The sequence below is a fragment of the Nothoprocta perdicaria genome, unplaced genomic scaffold, assembly GCF_003342845.1.
Source record: "Nothoprocta perdicaria isolate Ctin4 unplaced genomic scaffold, notPer1 scaffold_52, whole genome shotgun sequence".
NCBI classification, from domain to species: Eukaryota; Metazoa; Chordata; class Aves; order Tinamiformes; family Tinamidae; genus Nothoprocta; species Nothoprocta perdicaria.
Window position 1 is genome coordinate 3,078,299 of NW_020455777.1, and position 21,399 is coordinate 3,099,697.

Here is a 21,399-nt window from a genome sequence, read left to right on the forward strand (position 1 = left end):
GAAGGAAGGAAGGAAGGAAGGAAGGAAGGAAGGAAGGAAGGAAGAATATATACTATTTTAGGATAGGATTGAAAAGGAAAAGATAAACCAATACTTTATGCTTTCAGATGGGATGACAGAAGTACAATGAATAGCTTCCTGATAAGACCTATACCTCCATATTTTTTAGCTATATTTAAAAGAGTTAAATTAAGAGTTATATCTAGAGGCCACCACAAAGGTAAATGGTTCCTTTTGCAATGCTCGCCACAAAGAGATAATAAAGAATTTACAATGAAAGAGCAAAGGAAGATGAAGGCTGGGAGGGGAAACAGCACCCCTGGGGTCAGGTGAAGGTGTYGCTAGGGCTCATGGCAGTCCCTGTCATAGACAGAATTGCTGTTTCAGGTCTTGGAATACTCCAAGCCCATGCACCTAGTTCACTGGGGCTCCSATAAACAACGCTATATTTCCTTTCATGAAGGGAGAATTAAAGGATTAAGTTCAGGAAGGGAGAATGCARGGAAGAAGGGAACAAGCTCTTCTCACTGGTGGCCAGCGATAGGACRAGGGGTAATGGCCATAAGCTGGAGCACAGGAAGTTCCATTTCCAGGTGAGGAGGAACTTCTTTACTGTTAGGGTGACAGCAGTGGAACAGGCTGCCCAGGGAGGTTGTGGAGTCTCCTTCTCTGGAGGTCTTCCAAACCCACCTAGATGCCGCCCTGTGCCACATGCTMTAGGTGTGCCTGCTTGAGTGGGAAGGTTGGACTAGATGATCTCCAGAGGTCCCTTCCAACCTTGAATATTCTGTGATTCTGTGATTCATCACTGCCAGATGTGAGCATCCTTTCCCAAGATCTTSCTCAAATGCAGGCAGTTTTCCTCCTGGCACGCTAGGAGAACTGAACTCTTCATGAATTCTCTTCAGGCCACATTTATCTAGGCCTGGGTGGAAACAATGATGTGCTCTGTTTTTTTGGCCTCAGCCTGCTTTTTAGCAATCAGCTTCTCAACTTGCAGAGAGTGTGGCAAATGGTGACTAAGCAGAGAATTGCTCTTCACTCCCCTTTTTAAAATAAAACTGGATTATTAATCAACAAAGTGATGTGTCCTGGTCTGGAGGGAAAAAATAGTTTGAGATGATTTAACAAATAGATTCTTTCGCTGTGCTCCATTTCTCATGGGACATAACAAATTAAATGTCAAAGCCAACTAGAGAGTAGTGATCTATCTCAGTCTGAGCATTAATCAGCCTGCCTCTCATTTACCACTTTCCATTTAAGTAGATGACTGTATACAGTTTGAACAATGGATCTTTTCATTCTGTAATCCCCCTAATTGCAATTTAAATAGGTTTCCTGATAGTGACTCCTCAAGGCTGTTGTGGGGAGATGATTCCAAGAGCTCTGTGCCTGCTCTACAACCTACATAATGGATGAAAACTCAGATCTTGCTCTGAGGTGCAACTAGATAATGCCAGGAAAAGGAAAGAAGGGATCAGATGAACTGCAATTGGAGTCAGAGGAAAGTATATTTGATATCACTGGGAGGCAGAACTAGAACACAGACACATACACACAGATAGACCTAGATTATAGTTAAGGCATTTGATATTGTCTGCCRGGGAAATGAATATTCAGAGACGTATCAGTTGCAACATCCAGAGTAAATAGTAGCTGACTGAGAAACRTAAAAAGCTATGAAGTCATGAAAAAAAAAAGCATTTATGAAGAACAGAAGTTTAAACATATCAGAGATCAAACACTCACACACAGTGGTTTGTTTGAAACCTCCCACAGAAAAATTGGAATACTTGTCCAGAGTTTCAGATGAAGAAAATCTTGTTGTACAGAGCATAGGCATAGGTTGCATAGGCAATCAGATTAAATGTGATATGGTTGCGAYGATCGGAGCGATGTTCCACTGAGAACTGGCAGCTAATACTGGACTGAAGAATGAATTTAAACAGTTTCTCTGAAGCCATTCCAGCACTCAGTTTACCTTCAGTCTTCAGAGAATATTTGTAATTACAGATACTCTAATGGGCTATAAAATTTCTCTGTAAACTTCATTTATATTAATATTTACTGCTCTAGATTATGCATGTTCACTTTACATTTAAAATACAACTAYAGTCAGCAATCAGCCCTAAGCATGGGGACTCTCACGTTCGCAAAGGACCTAGTTCACCAAAATGWGAAGAGATGTGGTCTTATGGTGGCCTTTTCTTTTCCAAGGTATCCAGCAACCTTAAGACTAAAGCTGACAGGCCAGTCAGCAAGTCTTCAGGGGAGTTAAGAAGCACCAGGCTTTCGGTGTCCTCCTAAGGCGGTGAAGATGCCCCAGGACAGCCACTGGTGCCACTGCCAAAGCCAGGCAGTATCAGGCCAAGTATCAGGCCTCAAGGAACAATCTGATGCTTTGCTCATGGAAAATATTGCTTGTAATTAGAGTAAAATGTTGCTTGTGATTAGAGTGATTGGGGCTAAATTATGTACACTAGATTAAAGTAAAAAGTGTGCCGAGTCAGCTGAATGCCACTGACAGCTGAGACATACAAAATGAAAAGCCATATTTGTTTACTATTATATAAGAGGAAAAGCCACGAGTGAAAAAAATGGGAATCTGGAACTTGGCAAATCTCATTTAATCACATCTGGCAATTTCCTAGCCTGAGTGATTATCACTGTGGGATATCTTGTTTTTAGAATGTAGAAAAAAAATCAAAGAAACTAGAGCAAACAGGATTCAGAAAATAGTGGAGTTTGGTTTTGGTTTTGTTTGTTGGCTTTTTTTTTTTTAACACTTGTGCACCTTTTAGGATCCTGTACACCGTGCTTAGAAAAACAGTATTTAAAGCCTTATTTAGAGCAAAGATGACCGTGTTTCAATTTAGTTTAGAATTAGYGACAGATAACTATATTCTAGAACTGTGTACAGCACTGCCTCAAACTCATTTGTTTTGAAAACCCTGTAAGAAAGAGTTTGAAAAGGGAGAAATTGTATCATTTTTGTCTCTGCAAGAAATATGAGAAACACTGAACAGCGTTGACAACCTGCAAAAGTCTTTATGTTTCAGCAGTGAGAAGCATACTTAAGTTTCTTTCTAACCAGGAAGCTCTGTGTTTTCTGCTATTGTTGCAAACACACCGGGAAGTGATTTTACCATTTGGCATGCATCTATTTATATAATTTCCACTACAAATTCAGAGGAAGAAGGCCAAATCAGGGAAGGTATTAGTAAATCAAAATTCTCAAGCAAACAAATGGATTTAGTCACTGAATCTTTCTGATGTTCTTATGGTTACAGACTATGCCATCACTGTTTCAATTTCTTTACCCTCCTGTAGTTTAAATGTATTGTAGTTGGAAGAAAAAAGAGACCATTTCATTTGGAAATGCCACCAATTTGTATTTGAAAATGTTGAAAGAGCTGCTTTGTCAACTTCAAAAGTTATTTGATTCTCTCCAGAGGAGGCAAGGCAAAGCAAGGCATGGTTGAAGGAAGGTTACCAGCAGGTCAAGGGAGTTGATCCTCCCCCTCTATTCAGCTCTGGCGAGGCTGCACCTGCGGTATTGTGTGCAGTTCTGGGCTCCCCAGTGCAAGAGGGACATGGAGCTTCTCCAGAGGGTGCAGGGTAGAGCAACAAAGATGATTAAGGGATAATTTCTTCATCTATCTTATGAGGAAAGACTAAGCGAGCTGGGCCTGTTTAGCCTAGAGAAGATTGAGTGGAGATCTGATCAATAATGTGTAAGTACCTGAGGGGAGAAYGTAGGGAGGATGGGGGCCAAGCTCTTCTTCCTAGTGGCCAGTGACAGGACAAGGGGTAATAGGTATAAATTGAACCACAGGCAGTTCCATCTCCATACTGAGGAAGAATGTCTTTCCTTGAGGGTGACAGAGTCCTGGAACAGCCTGTCCAAAGAGGCTGTGGAGTCTCCTTCTCTGGAGATCTTCAAAAGCTGCCTGGATTACACCCTGTGCCCTGTGCTGTAGGTGTCCCTGCTTGAGCATGGGGGTTGGACTAGATGATCTCTCGGGGTCCCTTCCAACCTCAAACATTACATGATTCTGTGAAGGCAAGGTTTCATTGAGACATTTTGAAGTAACTTTTAGCTAATAAGACTTAGGCAATGTTTGGGTATTCTCAAGGCTGTCTACTTGAATGGTTGCAGCTGACCTCTTGCTCAGCTGAAAAAATAGCAGGAACCACTGGTTCTGGACATATCTGGATTTTGATGTGCAGCTTTCACACTTCAACTGACGTGCTGATCACCAGAGCTCTTTTCTATCCTGCTCAGCTCTCTTCTGATTATTTCAAACAAACCTAGCTTCTGTCACTTAAGCTCTCGAGTTGCCTTGAGAGTTTTAGGAGCTTTACTTTTCAAATGAAAATATGAAAGTCTTCAGACACAGTTCAGAGTTGCTTTCTGCAGCTAGGAGCAAATTCTAGCTGATTTAGTGGTAGATGGGTATCACATTGATAATAAAACTGATATTTGAATAAAGAAGCAGTCCTTACATTGTCATGAAGAAAGAAACACCTACCACTTTGCTATTTGAGCATGATATAATAATGACCCAGATGAAAACTAGCATCTGTTCCCTGTTAATCAGTCTTCACCAATCAAGGAAGTAACTGTGAAATATCTGCAAAATTGTTTTTCCTTTTAGTGATTTTTTTTTTTTGGTGGAAGTAGTTCAAAGGAAAGCAGATCTTCATTTTATAATCTTAAGTGACATTTAAGATAGACAAAGTCAAACAGAGAGCAATAGATCTAAGGCACTTGTCTAGTGTGAATGTAAATATTAAATACACAAAAAATCTTTGAAGTGTATTAAGATTAAAACTAGACAAAGCCCTATAGAGTAGACTTTCAATACAATGACTAATACATATACATAACATTTCAATAAACCTAACTGAGTCACTTTGAGAAGTAGTATATCATCTACAGAGCTCAATAGAAACCTGAGACCTTCCCAGCTAGGTCCAGGCAAGTCATTTTTCTTCAGAATTCTGCTCTTGGCCTTGCTGATATGGAGGTTCTGTCAATTGATACTTCCACTTCCAAGTTCTTTTAAATGCTTTTGGAAAGGCATAGATATTGAAAGACGCTGGTGAATCATTTCATTTTCCACTCTGGGTATTGGTAATAATTGCCAAATTCCCCTATACATGGTACTCTGAATTATCTGGAGATAATTAAAAGGCAAACATGTGGTTTGTACACAGGGAGATAGTTGGGGGCATTTGTTCGAATTAACATATTCATATGAAATTTGAAAGGATTAGTTAAATGTCATTAAAATCCTCATGGGCCTTCTAATTCTGAATTAAAACTAAAAATTTAAGTTAGATCAATGAAGTAAATGAATGAATTTATCAGAGAATTAATTAAGTCTGTGCTAATTCCAAAGCAAACTGTCTGAACAACTAATTCATATTGAAGTCAATTGATATTAGTGTTCCTGATTGTTCCCTAAGTTCCCATATACATATATGCCCAATATGCCCATATGCATATATGCCCAAACAGATTGAGATCTGCTGAAAATGACAGCCCTTGCTCGATGTCTTTTTTGAGCAGCCTTGAGAATCAGGCTTGTGCTCACTGACTGCAGGAGACAGCTGCACGGACAGTGAGTGCAGAGCAGAGATTTGAAGCTTCATTAAGTCTTGCTGAGTCAACACGCAAATGTGTAATAAAATGGCTGAGCAAATGTGGTTGAATGTCTATGAACTTGAACTTTGCCGAACTGAAAAGAGGAAAACTAGAAGTGTTCTGAGAATTTTGTCTGCAAGTTCACTCGAACTTTCTGCACAATAACCTATTTGAATGTGTTCCAGTTAGTGGAAAAAAAAAAAATCTTGCTAATACATTCAATTGCAAAGCAGGGTGCAACAGAAATATTCTTACCTCAGATTTCCCCAAAACTTTGTTGTATTAATATCATTTTAATTCAGCATTTTTAAGCAGCAAAAAAGTTCAGAGAATAAGGTGTGCATCTGAATAAAAAAAAAAAAAATTAAAAAAAAAAAAAAAAAGCACCAAACAGGAGTCATGCTAGAATAAAGAGTATAAGAAAATTCAGCTCGGATTCACCCTGAACTCAGCGACTGCTTGCTAATGCTATACCCAGAAGATGCCACCTTGATGAAATTGTGCACATCTTGATAAAATGAATGCCCTGTTGCTTTATTTCATCATTACCATTCGTTGAAGTAATAGCACTGATGGGTGATTTTTAATTTATGAACATTAAACTGCTGAATGTATATTTCATTGCCACTAAGGGGAATAGCTATTAGATCACTTCATCCAGACAGATTTTGCTGCACAAGGTGTACCCAACTCACATTTTGAATTCTTCCTAATACATAGGCACACTACAGGTTTGTAACTGGAAGCACACACAGTAAAATAAGCTGCTACAAAAGTTATTGATTACCCATGTTGTGGCAAAATATAAAAAAAAAAATTAAAAAAAAAGAAAGAAATCATAAAATTGAACATCAGTGAGGCTTAAGGAATCTCAGAGACAGATATGCATCTGAATACTGGCTTAAGCCAATTATTTATAAAGTCTTGAGGAAAAGATTGAACGCATTCTCAGATTCCTTGAATCCTGAGAAAGGCTGAAACTCCTTATTGCAGCTCAGGCCCCTCTATTCTCTCATTTTTTGCTTTCATGCGTGATTATTGGCTCGCTCATAATTACATTGCTGAGGATAAAGGATGTCATGGAATAATAAAGGCAGAACCAGCTAAAAAAATACTCACTTAACTGGTCACCAAGCTTAACTTAAAAAGGACAAAAATGAACAGTCATATACTCCCCTCAGTACATTATATATGCTTCCYGTAATAAAACTACACTGGAAAATCAAGCAAGGGTTTTTGTCCAGGATCATAGTTATTCTTTTCAACATACCATTTTTGGAATTAGATCAAGATACACAACCATAAATTTACTTGGGAAGAGTAATATATATAATGATGTGCTTAACAATCATAGAATCAATTATGCTTGGCAAAATAAATGTGTTTAAAATCTGGTAGAGTCAAAAGATCAGTTTCAAAATATGTATATTGAAACAAAATCAAAAAAATAACTCCTTCCCTTGCAACTTTGACCTGTCAACCTGAAGTCAAAAATGTCTGGTTAAGGCAAATGGTTAGCAAATTTTTTTTCTGCATTGTACTGGAATTAAGGAATTGCAAAAAGAGCAGGAAAAATAAAAATAAAAACCTTAACATCCTGGAAAAAACATTCCACAGAATTATGGACAATTGGATTTTAATTCTGCAATTTGTTATAAGAGCATGCAAACGTTGCACCTGCCATCTATTGACATGCAAGAAGCTATAAGGAAAAAGAAAGAGAGCTGAGGTTGTAGTAATACAATACAGAGCATGGAAGTGAGGGCTAATAGAGCCTACATAAAGTCATGTTTCTAGAAAGTGCAGATGGAGAAAGCAATGGGAAGTAGCACACTTACTCACAAAAAGGACATCTATTTGCTCGGTTTCCATGGAGAAATAAATAAATAAATAAATAACCTTGAGATTTCTCACAGGTCAGCATAGCAGGGCAATTGTGGGCATATCGCTCACTGAGGAGTCACCAGAAGAAGGTTGGTTAGATATGGTTCATTCTGTTTGTTTATCATAAGTGATCTTGGAAACTAGTTGCTGAGATATGGACTTCCACTGCGAACCAAACATTTGGCATCATGTCCATGGCTAATGTAACGTAAAATGTTTATTTTCCTCATGTAAAGCATCCTCTACTGGCAAATATCATCTGCTAATGAACCATGGCTATACTGAAGCCAAATGCTTTTTCTGGCTSTCTCTCTGTGGAGGCCAAGTGAGACAGATTCTGTGTTAGAGAATGAGTCAGTGCAGCTCTACCAGTGAGCACAGACACAACCCATTTCCCTGCAAATACGTAGCTTTAAACTTGCAAAGCAAATAGTTTACCTCACTGAAATAGTAGGCTGGTTCTGTGGTCACTTTTGACTACCTCAGCCTTGCAGTTCTGTACGGATAACAAATATCCTGATACACTCCCTTCTTCAGTGTTTAAAATAGAGTGTAAATAGCAATGGTGATCAACGTATGTTTGTCAACGTTTGGAACAGACCAAGTCTAAGTATAATACAAACCATGCACTTAGTGTAGTACAAAATGAACTTGAAAAACAGCTCCAAAATGTCTCTGATTCCTCACTTACCTTATCAGAAATCAGGTACTTTTGACTCACACAGCAGAGGAGAGACAATCACAACAAGGAAAGGAAGAACAAACCTTTTGTGTGCACAAGGCTGACATCACTCCCAGAGGAACACAATGCTTGTAAATAGTGTTCTTGGGACTGCCCAGCAGCACAGCCCTGCAGAGACAAGAAGAAAGCAGAAGACAACAGATTAGAAGAGTCAGGGGGTTGAAACTCTGGATTGTTCAGCCTGAGAAATGGACTCTTTGGTGTAGTCAGCATGTGCACAGAATAGCTTGAGATGGTGTAGGAAACCAGAGAGCATTTCTGTTGAAAAAAGACTGCAGAAAGCTTAGAGTATCACAACTGTATAGCTGGGAAAACAATGTGMTTTCTCTAAACAAGGGTAATCGAGCTATCTTTGCTAGGTGTACTTGCAACTTTGTAGTTGACTTCCCTTCCTTCTCTGACTATTGGATGCTTCAATAGGCCTAAAGCCCAGAAAACTTATTATCGCAGATAAATCGAAACTTATGGTAGACCTGCCTCAAGCAACAAAGGATTCTCAAGGCCAAAGAATCTAGCTGTGTTATGTACCCTGGCAAGCTACTGCTTCCTCCTATACAAAATTGTTCCTGATCCTACACATTATCTGAGCCAACATTTCTAGCTTCTGCCACAAAGCAGGGAAAGAGGGACGGCATCCATAAACTCTTTCTGTGTTGGCAGGTACGAAGGTGGATTAAGAGCCCCATGGTCAGCGTTGAGAAACACCCAAGCTCCAGCCTCAAGTACCCGGGTTCCRCCATGGTGCACTTGCCTCAAGGGGATGCAGAGCTCGAGCCCTCCCTCTGCCAAACGTGCTTGAGCGACCACCCTTTTCCGCGGGGGATCRGCCCTCAGGAGGCTGAGTCGTGCTCTTGGGAAAGCCAGAGGACCAGCAAAGTAAGACAGTCTTTCCTCACAGAACACTTTGTTTGCAGGTTCGCACTTGGAGTCTGTGCTTACAAGGCAGCTCTTCCCTCAGAGAGAGGGAACGCTCAGAAACACAAGATGCTGCCAAGAGAGGTTGTTTGTCATGCGAGGACCCTGCTTTCTACCTTGAACTTTGATATCCGTGTATCACCCAGGAAACAAAAAGGTCCTTCACAACAGTCATTTGATTTAGTCTCTCAGTGTTTGASAAGATTAGCAGCAGTCCTAGGTATGGAGTATTATTGTTTTACAGAAACTGAGGTACAAGGAGGTGACCTTAACAAGGCAATGAAAAAAACAATGACTTTTTTTTCTCCTAGACCCTCGAAGACCCTTTTTTTCGCCCCCAGAACACGAGGTGTTGAGGTAGCTATTAATTTAAACRGAAAAGAAGCTAAGCTTTGCCTTCAGCCATGCTGTGGGGTTTTTTTCCCTTCTTTTTTTATTTTATAAAAAACAACATCATTCTGCTTTACTACTGGGTAGTTACACACAGATAATGATGTATTTACAGTCAGATGATGATGTATTTTATAGTCTTTAAGCTTTAAAGACTGAAATGGAGTGGCCAAGAAGGGGCTTTTCTGAGGCAGACTATGAAAGGTTCAAAATTGTCATAAATTTTTTAGTTTCACCTAATTTGCAGAGAGAGCAGCCAAACACCAGCAACAAAAGCAGTGCCYAGAACCAACCATTCCTGGCAAAAATGTCAAGAAATTACACACTAAAAAGGAAAGAGTTGTAGAAACATAAAAACAAGGGGTGCAAATAAGCAAATAATACTGTTTCCAAATACAAAGCAGAGCAAAGGCTACAAAGTGCTTATCAGAGCAACACCACAAAGCTCCTACTAGAAACACTTTTCTGACAATGTGTCTGCTGCATCTTTAAACTGGTAGAAAAAAAATCAAACAAGAGGCAAAAACTGGAAGTGCTATGCACTTTAGCAATCCAGCAAAGGCATTTTGGTGAAATTCATGCAAGCTGGAAAACCAATTACTCCTCCATTTTCCTCCATTAATAAGACATTTTTCTCAGGCAAAAGCATTAAAAAAATGAAAGCATCAAAGGCGGGAGGGCCTGCAAATCCTTTGCTTTGCCCTAAGCCACAAGCTGCCCTGTGCAGCTGAGGGGCCTCACAGCTGATTTGCATGAGGTCTGCACGTGCACATAGCTGAAGCACCRTCCCTGCAGCACCCTTGCTGGGTCCTTTGCCTGGAATCTGCTGAGAGGCTGCTGAGTCAGCAGCTGGAGCCTGCAGCACAGGGATACGTCGCACGCTACTTTAGGAATAACGTAGTCTGGCGAGCTGCTCCTTGGATAAAGCTATTGTGCATAAGCGGCCTTTTAACTAAGTTATGGCATGTGGTCTTTGATGTGATTAAATGCAAGGCCACTGCCTCTTTCTCTACAGCAAAACCACGCAGGAAGCTTTAAATAATAAAGACTGGAGGATCTCTGTATCTGAAATTTTCCAGGTTTCAGGAGGGCTGCTGGGTAAGATTCTGTTGCAAATGGCACAAACCATATGAATGTAAATAACTTCCTCAATTTTAAACCACTAAACTCAAACAGAGATACTCTGTGTTTTGAGGAGGATGAAATGTGAGCTCCACAAAATCTGCAGGTAGATTAAGCTATGCCAGTTCTCTCCAGCAAGTAACTGTCTCTTTTCTTTTTTCATCATTATTCTTCCTTCCCTGCTTTCTAATACTGTCACCAGGTACTGCTACCCAAATTTTCATTTTCTTTGTGTCATCCCCAGTACAATCATGTATAAGGATACCATCAACCCCGTCTCCCATTCAAGGGCAAATTTATTCACAGACTAATCAGCTGTGATTATTAATATAATCCTTATTATTAAAGGTTTATTCCTTTTTAGAGTTTCATTCAAAGCGACAAGCTTTATCTGATACATCTGAGGTATGCCTGATTGGCTTGAAAACCCTCCCCCAATTAAAACAGGGGCTATCAATGGATATCAAAAATCAAGTGAAGAGGATTCTGTGTTTCTACTCCTATTTCTAATATAAAAAAATACTTATTTGTTGTGATGCTAATTATGTAGTAAAGTCTGAAATTGATTAACATAAATAAGATTATACTGCAGCTGAAGGTATTTAAATATTATTTTTTAATGGTATGTTGCTGTTTCTTTTTCCTAGGTGTTTTATTAAGGTATATATCATTTGGACTTTATACGTGACCACTGATATAATCTCTACTAGCTATCCCCTGTTATTTGTTTGATATGGTATTATCTTTATGTATGCAGTGACATTTTCCTGCATTATATACTGGGATTAGATAATTTTAAAAGCCTTGCTAGAAAACCACGTGGATTTACATAGGTATGTTTTTGTTTCTTGTACACTGTGTTTCTTGTAATCCAGCTGACTTGGATTAATTCTATGGAACCTTCTATGTGCTCTGCTACTGTAACAGCTGAAGCCCTTGGGTTTTGGACTACTGCCAGAGTAATGATTTATAATAACCCTTCTTCGTGTTTGCATGTATATCTACACACTTCAAGTTATGTAAAATTCATCAGCTTGGTGAGGAGGGTAAATTTCCTTTCAAAATAAAATTGTGGMGTTATATGTTAAGTACAGTGTGTAAATAAGAAGTTTTTGAAAGAGCAGGCAAATAACCTTTAAAATCTGCTTAATTTTCTGCCAAACTGGGAGAGATGAACATGATGAAATTTAGGTGAGCTTCAAATCTCTCAGTTGAGAGTTTACCAGGCTGCATTATTAGAGGTAAATATGCTCACTTAACAAAAAAAAAAAAAAAAAAAAAAAAAAAAAAANCTTTAAAATCTGCTTAATTTTCTGCCAAACTGGGAGAGATGAACATGATGAAATTTAGGTGAGCTTCAAATCTCTCGATTGGGAGATTACCAGGCTGCATTCTTAGAGGTAAATATTCTCACTTAACAAAAAAAAAAAAAAAAAAAAAAAAAAAAAGACTCATACTTTGAATCTTTGAATTATACCTATATATCTATATATCACTTGCACTGTAGTATTATGCCCTTGTTCCAGACCTTTCTCTAAATAAGCAAAAATAGCAGACCTTGTTAGTGAGTTCATTTTTTTTTTCCCAGATGGAGCCAACAGCTAGGTTTAGGGCTTGTTCTGTTCTTTCCCCTTTTTCTAAAAAGCTAAGTGCAGTCCTGCTTCCTTATGTATCAGCTGGCATTTGTCCTGAAGCACCACAGAAACATCTCTATGTAAAAGATKAAAGCCCCACATGTTTAGGGTTCTCTTTTCTTTCTAAACAAAGCCTTGTGTTACCCCTAGCTAAAGAAAGAGGGGAGGGAAAGAACAAACAAATGTATTTGCCTGAGTTTGGAGCAATATATCTTYGAATTGCTAGAAGCGTCACTGAGTGCCCTGCGCTCAGCCCTGTGGCCTGAGGAGGGAAATGTTCCYGCATCACATCTGATGTGCAAGGCTAGCACAATGGTCTCGTCTCATCATCCTCTCCCACAGCGGCTGTGGGGCTGGCATTAACACTGCCCTGGAACTCGCATGGAAAYGAGGTGGAGGGAATTCCCTATGGAGGGGATGAACCCCAGCTTCTTTCCATCCTCCTGTAGATCTAGGCCTAGTGTCATAGAATCATAGAATGCTTWAGGTTGGAAGGGACCTCAGAGGTCATCKAGTCCAACCCCCCTGCTCACGCARGGTCACCTAGAGCACGTGGCACAGGGCTGCGTCCAAGCGGGTTTTAAAGATCTCCAAAGAAGGAGACTCCACAACCTCTCTGGGCAGCCTGTKCCAGTGCTTTGTCACCCTCACAGTGAAGAAATGCTTCCTTAAGTTCCTGTGGAAAATTTGGTGCCACTCATGTAAYGTTAAAAAAACTTYSTCRGGGTTTCAGTGAAGGGGACACTATCACCRTTTTTGGACAAGTTATTCAAAATTTGTGGGAAGATGATTATTTTCAATGATGCTTTTAGGTCACGCACTTAGATTGATAGCAGGGATTTATTTTACTGTTAATAGAAATCTTTATTTCAGTCAGATTTCAGCAGTTACCACATATAAGGTCTTGTTCCTTACCTCTTGCAGAGATGAGGAATGTTTTTAAAAAGATATCCAGACATTGACAATGAAATGCCTTTTGATTTATACCACCACCAGCGACAGCTACTATACAAACATATGTACGTGTACTCCCAGTATAGGATAATTAATGCTTAAACAAACATGTGTGAAAAATGTTGCAAGGAAATGCAAYATGAAGAAGAAAAATGGGAGATCTGGTGACACCACCGTTGTTTGCGGAAATCAAAAGTGAATAGGACTTCAAGAGGCAGGCAACTTAACCTGATAGCAGGTTACACTTGGCAGGGACAGAAACATCGTAATGCACTTTGATGGAATAATTAGACTGGTAAAGGGATTGGCAGGAGGAATGTAGCCTTGCTGCAGCAGATCCTTGCCAATGGGTTCTTCTCAGGCTCCACTGACTACCCTTAACAGGCCTGGAAAGTCTAAAAGACTGAAGGATGGGAAATAAATGCATTTAGTATGGATAATAACAGACCAGCCATACCAGGTCACCAAAGGCCAGGGAAAAGCTTTGAAGGCAAAACTTTGCCTTAATCTGTTTATTAAAATCTGTTAATCTATTTAATGAAGCCAAGTTTGAAGTGACTGGAAGAGGCCTTGATACATACGGTCCTTTGGAAAGAGATTGTCAAGGAAAGGAGGAGAGACCAAGAAGCCATAGTTCAGTGAGCCTAGAGATCAAGCCTATTTTTAGCAGGGAAAACCTTGTTGTCTTATGTTGGAATCAAGGAAGACTTCTAGTGTTCTTGTACAGGAAATATCTGGAAAGATCTTCTCACTGAGGCTTGGTTTCCCTTTTGTCTCTCTCTGCAACCAAGGAAGGCTGTTTAGGCAGTAGCAAAAAAAGTAAATATATTAAACACATTTCAAAAACGTKTCTCAGACACTGGCGAGGGAGTATCCCAACAGTGAAATAGTGGAAATAGCTCTAGGAAGTAGAAATAAAAGGCTTCTATTTAAGCTAATGTGCACGTCTCAGATAAAATGACAATATGCTGTATAATAATGCATAAAAGACAGAACATCAGAAGCAGGCTTTAAATAACAGTTGCAGGGATCTGGAACTGCCTGTCAAAACAGAAGAGTCAAATTAACGTTAAGCTGGAGTTTAATATATTTCATGAGTAAGATGATCCTACCTGTACACTTGGCTACACTATATTTTGCCTCAGTCCTATGATTCCTARAAGAAGGGAAGGAGAATTTAGTCTATTGAGTCTGGGAACTGTACCTCGTGTTCATACAAGCATCATATGGAGAAATAGATAGTTGGGAAAGACYGGTGTCGATGTTCTCTACCATATTGACAAGGATGATTCCACACCAATCAAAACAACAAYAAAAAACTAGTAAAAGAAATATTTTTGTATTACAATTAATTTCACTTTAGAATTCACAGATCCTGGAGCTCCATAGATCCCTTTTTTCCTCATGTACCATTAAACCAATTCATAACACTGTGCTCCAGAAATGAGCTATACCAGTGTCTGAAAACTAGAGAGAGATTTAGAAGAGTGTTTCAATATGAACCATTAGAGTATTAAGGAAGATATTCTATTTTTTTCCTTCCATTCAGCAACTTCTAACTGAAGATATTTTGTATTTTCTGGGTCATCATAWGTCAAAGTTGTAGTTTAAGTCTGCAAGCTGACAGTCTTAAATGGAAAACTCAGCTTCACTGCTGTAGCTTACAGCCATTTCCTAAATAGTTCTTTCTAACTGACTGCACTAAAGCTTTTTTAGCTATTGATATAAATATGTCACTAATGGGTTTTTGATGGACTTTGGAATTGAATGCATTTGGATACATTTCTGCCCATACATACAGGCTTATGTGTCTGCCAATAGGTATCAGTAGTTTGGGAATTTGTTCATGTGTATATCCAAAGACAAGTGACCCAAATGTGATTTTTGTACAGATCCTATAGCTTTAACAACATGGAAAGCAATCTTGGTTTTCTCTGTTGCTCAAATCTCAGCAGCTGTGAGAACCAGCTGTGAAAGTGACAGTGAGCGAGGTGGGAACAGGCTTTGTTTCAAGGATTAAATCTAAATGCAGTATGTACTTTCATGGTTTTGTAATGGATTGATGTAGGTTTATTATGGATAATATTTATTTAGACAAGTCGAAAATCTTTAACACAAAAGCGTTTTCAAATGGAAATGGCAAAGCACAGTTTGCAAATGCCCAGACTAAAATTATGTATAATTTCACTGAATGGYAAAGACTGAATAGCAGACAATTGCCTGTGGGGGGGTTTACAGTCCCAACTAACAAAGCAAATGTCTATAGCACAGAGCATATAAATCAGTTTCATGACTTGAAGAAATGATGCAATACGTCAATCATCTGCCTTACAAATACACAGTGAGGCATTTGTACATCCACCACGGGTCTGTTCAAGGGCCATACATTTGGTAAATTAATTGGACAAATCAATATCAAAAAGTAAAAASATGCTTTCGTCCTTTTTGAATGCTGATTCAACACTACTAAAAATAATTAAAATATTTCATATTTGAAAGAAACTAATTGTCAAGTATTTTCTTCTGAGGATTTCTGTAGCTGGAATATGATTCATTGTACTTTTCACTAGGCTTGCATAATATCTGAGCTGAAAATGACATTTCCTTCTCTCCATTTTTAGTACATTTTAGTACATTTTTTAGTATTTAACTCCTTGTCCACTCTGAGATCAAAACAATTTTGTAAATAGTGAGAGGGATCAGAAAAAAATATTAATTTCTACATTGACTGTAGTAACTAGTCAACACACAGCACCATCAGTTTGAGGAATCTGAGACACAGAAAGAGTAGGCCAATTTTCTGATAAATTTTCTTCTGTCATGTAGGACATTCAATGCTCATTTCTGATTAGCATGTGTTTAGAAATATAAGGTCAAGAGATTTCCTTAGCAGAATGGCAAAAAATATTCCCTATTTCTTCAGAATTATGGTTTTTGGCAGTATTTAATACCTTGTGCCAAAGAAGAAGGTGAACAAGAATAACCAAAACATATTTTGCATAGAGAGTGCATATTCCTAASACTGCCTTAAACCTACTTGGTCTTGAAAGGTGATGCTGAATAGTGGCRGTTGGAGTTTCTATCCTTTTGCATTGGATTTTGATTCTAATCTAATCCATGCTAATCTAATCTAATCCGTGTTGTAATCATTGCCTTGAATAGCTCATTTTAAAGGTAATTCTACTTCAGAGTAGTTAAAGGAGTTTGGTTTGCTGTGTGAGAAGGTCAAGAAAACAATCTGACAGGCAATTAACACTCCTCTCTTAAATGATAATGCTAAAGTTAAAACAGCTCTCATATGGACATATGTAAGACCTTACACAGGCCACTAAACACTGGGCCTCTAAAACAGCAGAGTTATACCTAAGCATGACTTAAGATTTAAACTTGTTCATAAAACAAAGAGGGGTGCAGAGAGGAGGAGCAGCTACCCGATGCCTCTGTGCSGTCTGGACCTTCAGCAGCAGCACTGCTGGAGAAGAAGGGATGAGCTGAAATCTCCTGAGCTTTCTTCCTCCTGAAGATTTCATCCTTGGGACAATTTGTGTCTCCACCCAGGGCCATTTGATAGCCTGTCTAAACTATGTTTTTGAGGATCAGCAAGTCTCGTATATCATTTCCATCTTTAGAAATGGATCTCTGATTTAAAAACTTTTTCCATAAAGGAAACCCTGTTTCTAACTTAAGCAATTCTCTATGCAACTGTCTGTCTATCACAAGAGGCTTCAGATGTTACAAGACACCCAAATGTATTGATGAATATGAGTAATACAATGACTGATTTTGTTGTTGCCTTACTGTTAGTGTCAGTTCTTGGACTATGTTACAACTACTGTATTCCTTGGCAGTTTATAAATAAATATTCTTCTTCTTTGGAACTTCCAGATAACCCTTTATTTAGAATTTTCCACTTTGCACAGAGAGTTATAATTGCCTAAGACCTCAGAGGTAAAGTCATGCATTTTGTAAATCTTATTATAATGTTAGTTAATATAGCACGTGCTACCCATTTTAGGTAGTTTAATGTAATTCCCGGATCCCTGGACTCCTCAGTGTCTCCTATCTTAATATAGTATACTTGCTCTGTATCCAATTATACCCTTTCCATTTTATGAAATCTTTTCCCCYCACTGAATATACAATATAGGATATTCTGGAATTAGGATATTCTGGAATCCATTATCTGGATTTGAGATGACAAGCTGACTTTTTTGGCTATTTCCTTTAATAGATAATTATTTCCAAGGCATCTGTACAGCTGCACAAACAATTTGTATGTCTTATATTGAACCACACCATTTCAACATTGTGGTTAAAATAAAAAATAAGCATGAATGCATAGCAGTGACACTGCTTCAAAATTATTTTGGAGCCTTGTGGGAAATTACAATACTGATTTTAATATCCTTTCCCAGTGTTTGCATATGTCGAGGAATTAATTTTTTKGGGGGAAAAAAATGACATTACATTTTACAGAAAATGGCATTACATTTTACAGAAAGAGCTCTCTTCAAGGGTCATCGCATTTGATGTCTATAAGTGACACTTGAATCTGGAAGCAGTGAGAGTCAGGCTCATGGGACTTTCATAAATCAGAAGTGAASAGTTTTAGGGACTGAAAAATATTTCTAAAATCTCACAAGCTAAGACATCCTCAGTAGTAAAGGTGTCATGTGAAAAAAAAAAAGTGAAAAAAAGTGAGTTTTCCTTTCTCATGCAGCATGAGAGAAAAAAAAATATTGTTTTGCAGATGAAATGATTTAAGAAGAGCTAAAAAAAAAAGACTTGTGTCACAAATCTAAGAAAGAGTTKGAAGACTATAATAGCACCTGACTATAGCATCTGCCTTCTGAAGCAGAATTCCTTGCCTATAATTAAAAATTTAATCATCACAGAGAATATGTCTCAAAAAGCAATTGAACAGAAATCACAAAAAAAGGACTAGATCTATTTTGCTGAACCCTCAGGAACGATTGGCATTCAGAAATAGTCTTCTAAAGAACACAGTTGGAGCCACTGRAAGAGTGCTAAGACTGGGTTGTGCATATATATTATTATCAAAATTTACAAACACTAGATGCCTGAAGAAACCCAAGACTTTAGATTTTTAGATATCTTTTCAGGTCCAGTAGGAGGAGAAGAACAAAATCCTTCTCACTCCCAACCCTTCTTCCAACTGCTCTGCAATAGGCTTGTCTAGGCGAAAGTGGACATTACTTTTGGTGTCTTCTTCTGAGGCATGTCACTGCAAGAGCAAGCACAAAATACAGTAACCTGCTTGAATACTCCTCCAGATTTGTTAATCCTTGGGTTCTGTTTACTGCTCTGGAGATCACTTCTATGTTAAGCAGTTGTTGCGTGAAGTGTCATTGTATTGAGAAGGGAACCAATAACTGCTATCTGCCTGTTGCAAGTCTGATTCTGGAGGCTATCCTGCTTTTAAGAGCAAGCATCTCTACTTTGAGTATTCTTGTGGGAAGCAGGAGATACATTTAAGATTCCCTCTAGTTTGAGGAAGATCTTAAACCAAGATCTCTTATGCTGAAAGCATTAGTAATCAACCCTTACCTATTAGATAAAAGCAAGAACTTCTCTCCCTGTGATGCTTTTCAAAAACYACTCTTTAAAGGAAGGAATTAAATAGATGATGCCAATGATTTCCCTCTCTCCATTCAGCATATTGGTTACTCTCACTGTTAAACATCTAGCTCTCTCAGGTCTAGCACCAAGAAGTAACTGGCTACCTACCTAGAGTTCCAGATTTTATCTTATAAAACAGACTTTTTTTTTTTTTTTTTTTTTTTGCACACGGCAGTATTTAGATTCCTAAGGCTTTTTCTTTTTTTTCTGAGTGTAGCCCACAGTCACCAAAGCTTTTTGAGAGATAAAGATATTTCAGATTAAAAAGCTGCCCTTTCATCAAAAGAAATCCCCAAACCCCAAAATACATCTTCAGAAAGAAAAATACAGCAACACACAAAGCCTAATGCATACAGAAATACAACACAATCCTTTTTTTCTACATAGTAAATGACAGCTACTGAGGGAATGGCTACGGATGAAAAGAACAAACTTGCTTTCTTTTCAGAGCACCAAAGGGAAATGTATGAAACAATAAAGCTGTTGAGTAAGACTCTGTGAAGATGTCATATTTCTAAAAAGAAAAATAACTTTAAAATCTGATTACTATAACTGGAAGAAATTCGGGAAGTCTGCATACACAGAAAATCTGCCATCAAAGTGTTGCCTGTTTTTTCAGAACTGAAAGTCTAGAGTTTCTACTCTACTTCCATTTGGCTTTGTTTTCACATGCCATACATCACTAAAATGCTGCAAGTCTTCCAGCTCCATCCTTCTCTGAAGATGGATTTATGTTTTTAAATTCAGTGTGTCAGTGAACAGTGACTATTATATGGATTCTTAATATATGAAAATAGAGTTTTTTATAAATAGTTGTTTTAATTGTATATGTTGAAATTGGCCAAGTTTTCAGAAGTGATCAGCAATTTTATACAYCTCCCTTCTTGGGCAAACACTCACTGAACTCTCCTTAACACTGCAAAAGCTAGGAAACAATCTTTATATGTCAGGGATCTTTGTAGGATCTCAGACTGGATTCTCAGAAACTGGGATACTCCAAAATCTTAATGCCCCATAGGCACTCTTTGCTCTTTTTTTTTTTTTTTTTTGTCTTATGATATATACTGAAGCACAGTAACATTGAAGGACTCTAAATACTAAAATAAAATATTCTCTTTGCACCATGCCTTCTCTAGGACTATATGAGACAGTATTGTGAAAAGGGAGCACCTGTTCTGCAGTGAAGTTATCTAGTTATAATTAGCTTTCACTAATGTCTTTTGGTTGATAGCCTTTCTCGATTATATAGTAACTACATTGGGAGGAGGTAGACTTTAAAATGCCAACATTGTGTCACTAGTGCATGTGATCTGCAAACCAGGGGCTGCGTGCATGCTGGCTTCACATGAAACTCCTTGCAGAATTTTTGTTATCACATCAGTTTCTGAAAGCCACGTGAAATGGGGCTGACTTCTTAACAGTTTAGCAAGCAAAACTTTCATCAAAAATTATACAACTGTTGACACATGACACATTAAGCTTCACATCTGAACCCCATAAAAACTTTCCACACAGAAGTTTTAGAGGGACTCTTTGAAAGYACATTAGGGTGCATTAATCTCTGAAGGCTGTGGATACACTAATGAAAAATGTTATGTTCAACCAGGCTCACCTTCACAATATGTCTCTTACAATATCCTAACAATTGTTATGCTCCGCTTGTTCCTCCTTCGCAACATACCTCTTGTAGATCCTACCTGCATTATAGACAAAACCAGAACACAAAATCTAGCTGTAACTGCAACTGACCATCTCCTAATCTACTTACATCTCCATTTTTTTCTGTACAGGGCTTTTGTTTTTGCATCAGAAGAGTCACACCAAGCTCAGAAGATACTTTACTGTAAAATCTGGTTCATGCTTGTCCTCCCAAGCTTGCCTACGGTAGCAATGTTTGCAGTCTTCCACCTTTTTGTTCCATTACAGCTACAGGGCTGTGACTGTAGTTTATGAATGTGTGCGTTTGCATGCTTAGCATGTGCTGAAGGCAGTCGTGAATCCACCACTAGCTCCAACCTGAAAGCTCCAACCTGAACTGGAGATGCGCAGACAAAAACACAATTCAAACTTTTCCTAGGTCTCTCACTACAAAACTCAGCCTGCATCAGTGCTGTGTATCTCATTAGGGGCCTGRTTTTTCCTTATACATATTTCCAGCAATATTTGAAGCAGAAATAAGACAATAGGAATATTTCTAGATAGACAGAATTTATAAAGTCTTATACTAGTTTCCCTAGTCAGTTATCAATAGGTTTATGGAAGATGTCCATTTCTAAGTTTTGCAAAGAAGTTGAGGGAAAATATGGTTCCTGGTGGCCTTCATGGAATATTTGTCATACTTTCATTTAAGCGAAACTGTTATGTATATCAGTTTTGAGTCTTCTRTATCTTGGCAGGAGCTTTGTGGTCAGGCTAATGGTAACAGATTTGTTCAAGTTTGTCACAAACCTCACCTGAAATTCATTTGA

The 21,399-nt window shown here is 38.4% G+C and overlaps 1 protein-coding gene across 1 annotated transcript in view; it reads left to right on the forward strand.

The window, feature by feature from the left end:
• Nucleotides 1-21,399, forward strand: part of SGK1 (serum/glucocorticoid regulated kinase 1) — an 80,047-nt gene that overhangs the window by 17,706 nt on the left and 40,942 nt on the right. Inside the window, exon 2 of the mRNA XM_026048177.1 lies at nucleotides 8,937-9,152. Within this exon, the coding sequence (XP_025903962.1) occupies nucleotides 8,937-9,152 (216 nt within the window). The remainder of the gene's footprint in view (nucleotides 1-8,936; nucleotides 9,153-21,399) is intronic.